We start from the raw sequence: 12,415 nt of genomic DNA on the forward strand, positions 1-12,415 counted from the left end.
GATATATATATAAGAGCCGAATATTACTCTCTGAATCTCCGAGGTTCTGTAATTCTTACAACAGAAGATGAAGCTTTTAACTGTTACGGACTGGTGCGGAAATAAATCTGTACTGTAATACAGTAGACGTTCATTACACGTTTACTGGATCACAAGTAGGAATTTACCACTATTACATTATGGTGTTTTATCAGGAATTATCGGAATAAAGAAAGAAAAGCCAGGCTGTACAAGAAAACGTTACAATCTTTCAACCCAACATCTGCTTGACGATCCCACCGCTGACCTCTGACCTGTCATATGACAACAAACATGGCGGTGAGGGGTAGCATGTTCGCTGTCACCGCGGCTAAAGTAAGCTTAGTTTTCCTCATTCTTCCCAACCTTTCGCGCCAAGACATTGGTACTCTAGACTTGAACGGTGTATGGTTAGCTAGCAACGGTGGCGGGGACATTAACGTGAACGGCACGGTGCCAGGCTGCATCCATACCGACCTCATGGCGGCAGGAAGAATCGGGGACCCGTATTTCCGTTTCAACGATGTCGAGTACAGGTGGATTGCCAAGGAAAACTGGAGCTACTCCCGCCAGTTTAACGTCACAGACCAGCTGCTGAAGCACGCAGAGGTCGTGCTGGTCTGTGAGGGTCTGGATACTGCGGCTACAATCACTGTCAACGGACACAACGTCGGCCAGTCAAATAACATGTTCAGAAGGTGCGTACCAATAGCCACGATACATTGAGCTAGCTTATACTAGGTGATGATGTCATGTTTCTTAGCCTTTGTTTACTTCAGCAAAGGCTTAAATAGAATGTCCTTGACTCGAGCTCGAGGTATAGATTTGTAAAGCATGCCAAAAAAGGAGTACCGTTTCACATAAACCAAATCATAAGCTATTTTATGGAGGTTTAATCAGGTCTAATCTTAATTTCTAACTTCCTTGCTAGATGCGAATGTTTCTTTCAATGTGTGAAAACTCTTTGTCTCTAAGGAGGTTTATACAAGTACCTCCTTGGTCTCTTTCAGAATTATTATATGCAACATAAATATTTTAAATGCAAAGATGGACAAAGATTAGTATGACACTTGCTGTGCACATTGAATTTTCAACTCGTAATTTGTTTTTACTCAAATAACTGAATTTTTTTTTGGCATGATGTCAGAAGGCAGAGACTTTAGAAATATTTCATTAAGACAGGTGTGTAGGCTATACCTGTGCTATTGTCTAGACAGGTGTGTTAGCTCTGGGTCAGACTTTAATAACCGGTCTTTGCCCTATGCAAATAGAAACCTGTTGACATGTTACACCTATATGCAAATATGACTAGGGGTTATTGGCCTGCAATCGGGGCCATTGGCCTGCTCTCAGGGTTGTTGACCTGATATTTGGTACGTTGGCACTAATATATTTAACGTTATTCATTAGGATACTGTCAGACAGTACATTGTTGAATTATTATTTTTTGAAGAATTATATGAAGAATTTCAGAATGTAGATATACATGTCCTAAGTTTTCATAGATTTCAGATATCACTGTAGTGATTGAGCTGAGCAAGCTGGAAATGTGGGACAAGCAAATATTTGTCACAGTATCTAAAATCACATGATAATGACACCTTTGGCAGGAACTGTAATTAGTTTAATTTGCTAATGGTGGGTGAGCTGTCTTATGCCATATGGCTGATGCATCACTGTAAGTGTGACAAATATACTGTAGTGTCATGCATGACAGGAAGTGTGAAGATCATATGACTAGTTGACCCAGTATCTCAAAATACCTTCACTACGTGTATGTAGGTCTGCTAGATTACTGTAAGTTCACATACATTTGTAGTTTCACTGCACTCAAGTGCACTTTGTGCATGAAAGAGGTTTTGGTTTAGAATAATTATGTTTATCTGTGTATCTGTGTGTTGCTATTCTTCCTCAGTTGTTGCCACATGCTTTAAGCATGAACATTGACTGAAGTTAGGTCAAAGGTCCCAGACAAGGGTATCCAATGTCTTTGTCTTTAATTTTGTGCTATACTAGTAACGTTAGGTCTGTGAGCTAGTGGAAAAACACAGAGACAGACATATCAAGTAATTTCCAATATTGAATAAAACAAATAAAAAAAATTACAAAAAACTGAAAATGTTTCACAATCACAAACGCATGATTTACTTTTTGGCGACACCTCAGGGGGGACCCTAATGGCACTGTATTGTGTGTAGTTTGCAACAATTCTATGAATTGTACAGGAATTTTATCCACAGTCATGGAATGTCCACAGGAATGTCTCATAGTTCTGGAATTTTCCTCAGATCGGATACACATTTATACCCACAGTCCTACTTAGTGAAATTCCTGGAAACCTTTGGGAAAACCTTTCTGCAGGGTTGCCCTACTTTCCCGGGGCTTGTTCACTATACACTCAGGGGAGGGTAGGAGTGATCTACTGAACTGCACTGTACCTATCTAGACTCGACAGGTATTAGGTACATGTATACTGCCAGTAATGCAAACAATAACCCCATCAAGAACAACCACCGTTGCCATGGCAATGTATGTTTTCGTCAGTCTTGTTTTCACTTTTTTTGCTTTAGGTACACATTTGACATCAAGTCTGTGCTCCAGGCTGGGTTGAACACCATCCAAGTTACGTTCCAGTCTGCCATCAAATATGCAGCTGAGAAGAACATGAGTCATGCAGATTACATGGTTCCACCAGACTGCCCCCCTGCTGTACAGAAGGGTGAATGTCATCCCAACTTCATCAGGAAGGAGCAGTGTTCATTTAGCTGGGACTGGGGACCGGCATTCGCAACGCAGGTATGGAGTATGATTATGTCACTTTTTCCCCTTACATGTGACACTTTTCAATTCTGATGTCTGCTAAGATAAAGTAAAACCCAACAGCAATGCTGTAGATGAGTATAAAATCTCACAGTGAGATTAGATTGCTCTAGATCTATTTGTACTATCTGTTAAATGTACATCAAATCATAATATTGTGTCGCAATTAGCATTTGAGGACCATTTTAAAGATTATCATCATAATTTCTTCCCCAGGGAATTTGGAAGAATATCAGCATACAGGCCTATGACAGTGCCGTGATCAGAGATGTACACGTGACACCAAAGAAAGGTGACGGGAAGACCACACTCTGGCTGATCGAAGTCACAGTCTACATGGATGTCGCAAAAACAACAAAAGCACCCGTGACTGGTCTGGTCAGTGCACAGCTACAGGGCTTCCCAACCCTGTTTGTCAAGGACAATGTCAAGTTGAAGTCTCCAAGTGACCATCTCACTCTAACATTGAATGTGAGCTCACAATTTAAGGTAGAAACTTGGTGGCCAGCAGGATATGGGAAACAAATGTTATACAAAGTGGGAGTGACCTTTGTGAGCACAGGTAAGAATTGTTAGAAGTGTTACTGTTATGTTTGTAAATCTAAGACAAAAGCAATTTGATAATAAAGGACTTTATTTAGCTTTCACTGATTATGCTATCACTGATTATGCTTACAAGTTTTTTGGAGTAAGATGTTCTTGCAATCTGTGTCTGTGTTTCTGATCTACATAAAGGGGGTGAAGTCTGCCATCTCTAAATTGCCTTGATGTATTTCTTATTGAAAATATTCAAGTTAAAGCTAAGTTAAACCTTAATTGCTGACTGTGCAAGTTGTAATGGATCCAAAAACCATTGTTATCATGACAGTATGAATAAAAAAACTATAGTGTGACTTCAGTGAATGGTATTAGGAAGCTTCATCTTAACGTACATTTTCCTGTAGGAACTGGTGAAGTTTCAGCAAAGCTGGTGAAGCTTGGACTCCGCACTGTGGAACTTGTCCAAGAGCCTATCAAAGGATCCCCTGGTCTGAGTTTCTACTTCAAGATCAACGATGTACCAATCTTCTTGAAAGGTTCCAACTGGATCCCTGCTGATGCCTTCAAGGTTTGAGTTCTCCTGTCTGTAGTTTCCTCTCCATCACCATTTTAACGTGATATTATGTTTGGCCATATGTGTCAGATTTTGCCAGAGTTTTAATCCCAAATTGGGCAGGGTTCAGATTTGTTCTTCCAGATCCAGGGGATATAGAACCAGCAGTCGCTTGTACAGGCGAGCTTCAAATAATTTACTGATTTTGTTACAGAATCGCATCACTACAGCATACACCAGAAACCTGCTACAGTCTGCCGTTGATGCCAACATGAACACCCTGCGAGTGTGGGGCGGAGGGATATATGAACACGAAGACGTTTACGACATCGCTGATGAACTCGGCATCATGATATGGCAGGACTTCATGTTCGCTTGTGCCATGTACCCAACAGATGACGACTTTCTAGGTAACGTAGGTGAAGAGATACAACAACAGGTTCTACGGATCGGTAACCATCCTTCCGTCATAGCTTGGAGCGGCAACAACGAAAACGAAGCCGCCCTTGCGGCAAACTGGTACGGCACCGACAACACAACACAACTTCACGCCCTCTATCGTGAAGACTACGTGAAGTTGTATGTTAATGTCACCATGGCAACTGTCTGGTCCCTCGACAAATCACGTCCCAACATCACCTCGAGTCCGTCCAATGGCAAAGAGACAGAAAACGAAAACTGGGTGGCTAAAAATCCTTATGATAGTCACTACGGTGATGTTCACTACTACAACTACAAAGACGACTGCTGGGATTGGACAAAGTTTCCCAAGACGAGGTTTGCTTCTGAGTATGGCTTCCAATCATGGCCTTCGTACCAAACACTGAAGAAGGTGTCGACCTCGGATGACTGGACACTTGACAGTGACTTTAATGACCACAGACAGCACCATCAAGATGGCAACACACAGATGTTGGACCAGGCAAAGTTTCATTTTGCTTTGCCGACCGGAGATGATCCCGTGCAGCAGTATGAAGACAACATCTACTTGTCACAGGTACAGGAAAAATCATCCAGGGTAGTTTTTAATTGAGGCACAGGTTAGATATAGACTTTTCACAGATCCCATTACACACTGTGATGTGCATTGCAATATGGTTAGCTCAGGAGACAAAGTAATGAAGACATAGACCCAGGACTACACACAGTATATGCATGCACTACATCTACCCATAGTGCCCCATACTCCTTTAGCATGTAATGGGATCTGTGAAATGATCAGTGTCTCTTCTAATTTTACAGAAAATAAGGGGCAAATTAGCTCCTTTAACATGCTCTATATTACTGGCACAGGTTGTTACAAGTTGTTAGGAATGTTCAAGATTGATTGTCAACTGTTTACTGTACAGGTTGTCCAAGCTATGTGCATCAAGACTCAGACAGAGTTCTACCGAAGGAGTAGGAGTGAGATCATTGGTGGTGAAGGCCATACCATGGGTGCCCTGTACTGGCAACTCAACGACATTTGGCAAGCACCAACCTGGTCATCACTGGAATATGGTAAGTAAAGAGAAACAGCTGCAGGCCTTAAGAAAAAAAAGAAGTTACCAAACCTTTCCTTTAGGTACCATCTGGGACATAACCTTTTTGCTAACTTTGCTACATATATCCCTGGTGCTGAACAGCATTCGCACCTACTGTGGTATCTCCTGTACTTAAAAATGCTGTGCTGTCCCAGGTGCTGAATTGCATTCACACTGATGCTGCTGTTCTTGGTACTTAAAATGCTGTGCTGTCCTTTGTGCTGAATACCATTCATGCTAATACTACTGTTCTTGGTACTCAAAATGCTCTGCATGCTGTCCCTGGTGCTGAATTGCAGTCACACTGGTGCTACTGTTCTTGGTACTTAAAATGCTGTGCTGTCTCTGGTGCTGAAGAGCATACACACTGAAACTGCTACATGTATTATTGGTGCTTAATTAATTCACATTCACACATGACTGCTTTCACTGGTGCCATAAAGCATTCACACAAACTCCACTGTTACTGGTGCTGAACAGCATTAATGCTGACACTGCTGTCGCTGGTACTGTCAATAGCGCTAAAATGTACATTTTTGTCATGCTGAAAGTGACATTTTTGTACCAACCAGGAGGGAGGTGGAAAATGCTCCACTATTACGCTGCCAAGTTCTTTGCCCCGGTCATGACTGTTATCTTCGAGGACAAAGAACAGCTGAAGGTGTATGTTGTGTCAGATTTGACCACCAAACTCAGCCAAGTTACCCTACAGGTAAGTCCAAATTGGTGCAATTGAAATAAGTGCAAAATTCAATGTTTTGGTCATTTCTTTACATCATAATCTAGATCTGAAAATGAAATTAAAGGATATACCTTTCCTTGAATAAAAAGATTGGGCAGAATTTTCTTTGGGAGAATATTACCAATTTTGGCACAAAAATTGTAGAATCTGTGCCTTTCATTGTACATTGAGATCTATGTTGTCTTTTTTTTATCACAACACTTAGGTCCAAGTCTGGACATGGTCTAGTTTCAAGCCTCTCAAATCCTGGACCAAGACATTCGACAAGGAAGGCAACTCAGCCGACATGATCTTCAACGAGGCGACCGCACAGTTCTTGAAAGACGCCGCGTGCACCAAACGTGAGGCGTGCTTCATAACATCCGGCCTGTTGGACTCCAAGCAGAAGCCGTACGGTCCCACCAACAGTTATTACCTCACGCCTCTGAAGACAGCAACAGGGCTTGCAAAGGTTAACATAACTGTCAGTAAGATCACCTTGCTAACAGATGCACCTACACCAGGCACTGCTAGTGCCTTACAGGTAGAACTGAAGACTACAGGTCCAGCACCGTTTGTTTGGCTGGATTCAGGGGAGGTAGAGGGTAGGTTCTCGGACAATGGTTTCTTGATGAATGTAGACACACTGACGGTTCAGTTTTATCCGCTTTACAGTGTGAAAGCACAAGATTTCGAGAAGGAAGTCAAAGTGCACTCACTAATGGATATTTACAGAAAGTGAAGTTAGATGTCATTAGAATTGTGCCGAATCTTTGTTATTTTGCACATCAAGCAGGTAGCATATTTAGATAAAGGCATCCACTGCAGATTTAGTGCTTGGAAACCAGATTTTTCAAAGTCAATATTTAAGTCACTCATCTACATACTGAGTTGAAACAACACTGTCCCAATGTATATGGACATTCATGTGGCAAAAGTGTCGAAAATTCTGATGGAAAACAGTTACTGGAAGGACCCTTGGCTGATTTTAGGGTACCACCCAGAAAATACAGGACTCATCTTTGGGCTTGTTTCTGCAGTTTTAAAAGCCCAAAGTATGAAATTCTGATTCAAATGTGCTAAAGTGGGGCAGCATGTGTCAATATCATACAAATTACCTTATTCAGAATATTTCCAGTTTTGTCGCCCTGAAATTGCATTGGATGCCTTTAACACATGAAGAAGAACACACAAAACTATAATAATAATAGTGCCTGTCATGCAGATGCAGAAGATAGATGTCCACTGTCACCATTTTATTGTTAGGACATTTAGATGCAGAATCTATACTACTGCTGAGTGTGCCTTGAAGGCAAATATAAAATGGATTTTGCTATTAATATGATAGATGCCAATGAATAATCAAAATTATCTGTTATTGCTGCTGCAGATTTATTTCATAAACGGCTAAGAAATATGTTTGACTTTGTTTCAGCAAAAGTATGCTCATTAAGTTTTTTTTTCTTAGAATTAAGAATTATATCATTCCTGCTTACTAAACAGAGTGGGTGTTAAACTGTGTGCCAAGTGTTGAGTGAGATATGTCCCATACATTGATGTACGTTTGTATGTTGGAAATACATTTCAAGGTATATGTCAAAGAAAAGACAAAAACAGTTCTAGATGTTACTTATGTTGTTATACTTGCTGTTAACATATCTTTTGGTGAACTACTGTATCTAGCCTATGCTAGATGAATATAGCCTATGGATTATTATAAAAAACGCACAATAAACAAATAAAACTTGCAACTTCTAGAATAGTGATTATGTTCAACTTGGTAAAACGTAGCTCTAACGTTGATAACACACCACACAATTACAAGTTAAACACCTTGACACTGGCAAGTAATCAATCATAATGGTAATAAATTATTGATATCAATTAATACTTAAAGCTTCATCAGGCCACTATCCAAATTAAGTAAGAAGGAAGTTGAATACCTGAGTCTTTCTTAGCCCTCCTGCTATATGGCTACAGTAAGTTATGTGTACAACGAAAATACCCATATGTGGAAAAAAGCCAACATTGGGACTACAGAGCCCAGCAGCAAAAACCTCCATTCATTAACAATGACACAGAAATCCGACCTCTGATGAAACCTAAAGCTCTGTTCTGAATAGTTATCCACATATAATAGGAATAGGACATTTTGTACATTTGTATTACTTCATAGCTATCGGACTACTCTTATCTTGTATTAGTTCGAGTTTGTTTCCCTCTAGTTCGTAAGTAAGGCCACAGCAAGTAAATTTTATGGATGACAAGCTTCGCAGACTCCAAATCTAACGCGATAGGGCGAAAGAAAACAAGGCGGGCCAAAAACAGAACGTTCCAACATTCTTAAATCATAAACCAGTAATTGTTAAACAAGAAATGATACCTATAATGTGCTAAGTTTACTGCCTCCTGTTACAATACCCATTTGGCAATGAAAAATAAAAGTTTTCAATCATTGTACAAATGGTTTTGAGTCAGTGAACAGCACATGAAAGGCATGCCTTGTCGTCTCTTCTCTTCATATTTATCTGGCATCCACTTTACGGCATGGCAACAGACATCTTTGTCTATTTTCGGCATGTTGACATCATTCAGAAAGCAACAAATTTTTTTTTCAAAATCAGTCGAAAATCAATGCGCGCCTGGTGTTATCCATGAAAATGACTTGCTGTGGCCTTTTATCGTATTAGTTCGAGTTTGTTTCCCTCGAGTTTGTAAGTAAGATCCAGAACCAGTTGTATTCAGCAATGGCAACCCGCTCAGTCATGGTCTCCTACATTCCCATTCCGCGGCTATATTGGATTAGAAGTTGACAGCCATGTGACCAGGTTATCCATGGATGCTTCGTTTCACTTAATTAATCTCGTGCAGTATTGCTGGTACAGGTCTGATTCCAGTAATTAGATAATCCCTATGCTTTGTATCCGTTACATTTTAAATATAGATAAATTATCGGATCGAAAGCGGGTCGATAGGTGCATACGTTACGCTAGTACAAAGTAGCTTTTATGTGTAGTCAACTGTTCGCGACTATCGTAACGACGAAGTCTAATCGGTTAGGCCGAATTGAAAACTTGCTGCCAACTTTCCCGGTGGGCCTTAGTCGGGTGGAGCTCAATGTTTATAAGGCAATTTTGCCCCGTTTTTCGGTTATTATTGAAAAAAAAAAAAATGGTGCGTTATGTAGATATATACAGTATTACATGACTATATGTCTGTAATTTGGGGGTGCTTTTCAGTTTCCTTAGCAAGGCTAGCAAAATCTAAGTTATGTAAAAATGATGGATAACATCTTGATTATGACTTATATTGATTTACGATTTATATTTCGCATATTCGATTGTGAACAGACTGTTGCAAACATAACGAGCTTTGTTACCAATTCTCGTAATTGCGTAAAGAACGTGGCCAATGTAACCGGTTATGTCAGTTCGTTGACCTCTGAAAGTCGTGGCAGCTTGCATGGCTTCTTTCTGTCGGTAGGTGGCGCTGCTTGTACTGCACACTTGCCGCTTTCCTGATCCTAATTCCAAGTTTCATTTTCACGGCTGTAACGTCACTGTGGCTGGTATTATGTTGACGTGGCGCGAAATAGTTAGCTACGCCGATCTTGTGAGTTCAGAACCGCCGCAAGGGGTTAATGAATTCAGGCAAACACCCTCATTTTATAGCAATAAATTCGAAAGCTTGGGAATATCGGAAAATGATATTAATGAAATAAAGCGACAAGCTGCTTGAATGAACTGTGAGCATCAGATATTGTCAATATTTGTTTTTGTGGCCTATATTTATGGCCTTTTGTCAAACTACATGCAGACTTTACAAGACACATAACGTTACACCATGTATCTGTCCTTGGTACTGAAATGGTATTTTTTCATACTAACAAACTCATTGCCACGCGCCCAAACAATACAGATTAGCTTATTAAGAAAACTGCACGACGGCGGAAATATAGCTAGCTTGGGACAGATTAAACTGATGCAAAGATTGGGAGTAATAAAGAGTTACGCACTAATTTGCTTGCGTACTAACGTATGCATCTGTATCCCAGTTGTAATATCGATGAGTTGAAAAACAAGTTTTAGGAATGGGGATTTTAACTGGTTCAGAAATGTTGTGAGATTTATAGCTTACAAGTAAGCCTCCCCAAACAAGCGTCTTTCGTGGAGATAAGCCTATTATCTCGGAAGAAAAATGTTGACTGTTTGGAGTTATTGATTGTTTTTTTAAAGTCGTCAATAGTGCTCTGCCTTCCCGAAGCGTAGGGTGGGCATGAATGTCGATTGGGAATTTATGTGTGAAGTGTAGAACATCGTGTAAATAATGAAGCTTTCACGCCAAGGGAACGTTAAATGTTGATTCTGGCAGACAACAGGTACAATTTAGCCTTCCTGCTTGTTTAACAGCCGACCAAAGCGAGAGATTATGAAGAATGAGTGATTGTACTGTCACCGCTGCACTTGTAAGCTTCCCCTATCTGATTGAGGATCCAATTACCAGCTAGAAATGTTTTGTAGTTCCCGGGGATTCTTGAGCGGGGCTCGCCATGCGCTATCGTCTCAGGGAATGCATTCATCACCGGCCACCTAATAACTCGTCTCCGGTGAGCCCCGTAAATTGCACGGCACAGGTGCCACATGTGAACCGAGGATTTACTCTCACCTTGTTCGCCAACATTCCGAAAATGAAGATGGGGTATCAGGAGATTTAGAGGTAGTCTTTCTCGAAATGAAGGCTGTCCTGTGCAGTAATGTAGTCATGATATTTTTGTAAACCCCCACTATGCATGTTATTAGGCTAGATTGGAATGGTGTCCTTGAACTAATGCGTTGTGACATGGGTAGTCAAGGGCAAAGTAGAAATAGCTCCATGCGTGTTTTCCTTTTACTCGTTTCTACTAGTCCTAATTACTGCCGTTGAGTGGTGGGTGGGAGGTGACTTTGACGATTGATGGGACGGCCACACCTAAATGTTCGGTAGGTGGAGTAGTATATGGAGGAATTCAGGAAGTGGTATTTATAATACCCGATAGTTTCATCCTCAGTTCCAATACAATCACACAGCCCAAAACACTTCTCAGAGATCTGTGAACTAGAAGATCACAAAAAGTCTAAATAATTCCCGCAATTGTGAAATAACCAATTTCTTCTCAAATGTTTATGACAGACGCCTGCACCGCTGAAGAAAAAAAACGTTCAAAGAACTGACACCAATATCACAGCATCTGATCACACCAGGCTTTCAGTGAGAGCGCTGTTTGTACTGGAAGATTTACGAATACATTGAGGACTGGAGTAGACTATAAGTAGGAATGGGGAAGGGGTCTGACTGCAGACATAAATAACATCGTTATCGCTCAGTTCCAATTGCTACCCATGAACATTGACAGAGTGGAGCATACAGCTACTACATTCTTAAAAGAGTTAGCACAGTTCAACCATTTAACAGATTTACATTACAGTGGTAGAAATACTTTCTTTCAATGTTCTGTAAAATTGCAGGTGAGTTAAAAATTTTCTCCTACAATTTGAAAACACTTTCTGCAAATAAACAAGCCTCCATAATACAATACTCTCAGCGTAATGAAGCATAATTGCAGATTGTAGGGAGAGGGGTAGGTAGTGGTTAGCTTGTAATGTACTACCTACCTACCTACCTAGTCCCATGACCGACACTGGTCGTCGGGGGAACAAGGCAGACTTGTAATGTACGTTTATACCTAATTATAATATACATGTTTCCTTTGATAGTGCCATGAATGGCTTCCCAGCTGAGGTTGCTGCTCCTTGCCTGATTAGCTTACTTCCTGGTACAGGAAATGGGTCGTCCTTCCGCCTTTGATATCCTGCCCTGTACATGTATGCTATGCAGAGAAGGGACCCATCTGTTCCGTTAGTAAGGACCAATTACCTCCCGGAGGGACAGACCTTGATTGCTCACTGCTCTGCAAGGTGTTTTTCCCGACCTTTAGCCACGCACGTCTAGCTCATTATGTCGTGTTCTAAATCATCTTTCCTAGCCTGGGTACCAAACCTTTGGGTCGGCTTGGGGGTGGTTTTCCTACCCCGGCCTTTACAAAGCACAGGCTATACCCAAGGACCTAGTCTCCACCAGACTCCTTTGCAGGCTGAATAAATAGTAGAAATCGGCTGAGGGGGGCATCATTTACCAGAGGAGTTGGTCGGCCATAGAGGAACCAGCTTGCAGGCAAGCTGGCCGGCCAGAGGGTCCAGCTTG

The 12,415-nt window shown here is 41.1% G+C and overlaps 1 protein-coding gene across 2 annotated transcripts; it reads left to right on the forward strand.

The window, feature by feature from the left end:
- Positions 1–35: 35 nt before the first annotated feature.
- Positions 36–10,819, forward strand: LOC109478340 (beta-mannosidase-like). Of its 2 annotated transcripts, XM_019779857.1 has the most exons (9): positions 36–716; positions 2,589–2,814; positions 3,055–3,400; positions 3,783–3,946; positions 4,146–4,928; positions 5,281–5,431; positions 6,027–6,166; positions 6,402–6,937; positions 10,809–10,819. In XM_019779857.1, exons 1-8 carry the CDS (start codon positions 301–303, stop codon positions 6,915–6,917), a joined length of 2,742 nt encoding a protein of 913 aa, XP_019635416.1. In that variant the 5' UTR covers positions 36–300; the 3' UTR covers positions 6,918–6,937; positions 10,809–10,819. The 2 variants fall into 2 exon arrangements, with proteins under 2 accessions (XP_019635416.1, XP_019635415.1); XM_019779856.1 differs by lacking the exon at positions 10,809–10,819 and having other exon boundaries at positions 6,402–7,098.
- The last annotated feature ends 1,596 nt before the right edge of the window (positions 10,820–12,415 follow it).

Source organism: Branchiostoma belcheri, unplaced genomic scaffold (genome assembly GCF_001625305.1).
Source record: "Branchiostoma belcheri isolate BF01 breed outbred unplaced genomic scaffold, Haploidv18h27 scaffold43, whole genome shotgun sequence".
Taxonomy (NCBI): Eukaryota; Metazoa; Chordata; class Leptocardii; order Amphioxiformes; family Branchiostomatidae; genus Branchiostoma; species Branchiostoma belcheri.

Bases quoted from the DNA above. Each gene is read 5' to 3' on its own strand.
- LOC109478340 (XM_019779857.1), top strand. From the start codon at position 301: ATGACAACAAACATGGCGGTGAGGGGTAGCATGTTCGCTGTCACCGCG. The intron at 5,432-6,026 runs GTAAGTAAAGAG...TGTACCAACCAG, and splicing joins CTGGTCATCACTGGAATATG to GAGGGAGGTGGAAAATGCTC. The intron at 6,167-6,401 runs GTAAGTCCAAAT...CACAACACTTAG, and splicing joins TCAGCCAAGTTACCCTACAG to GTCCAAGTCTGGACATGGTC.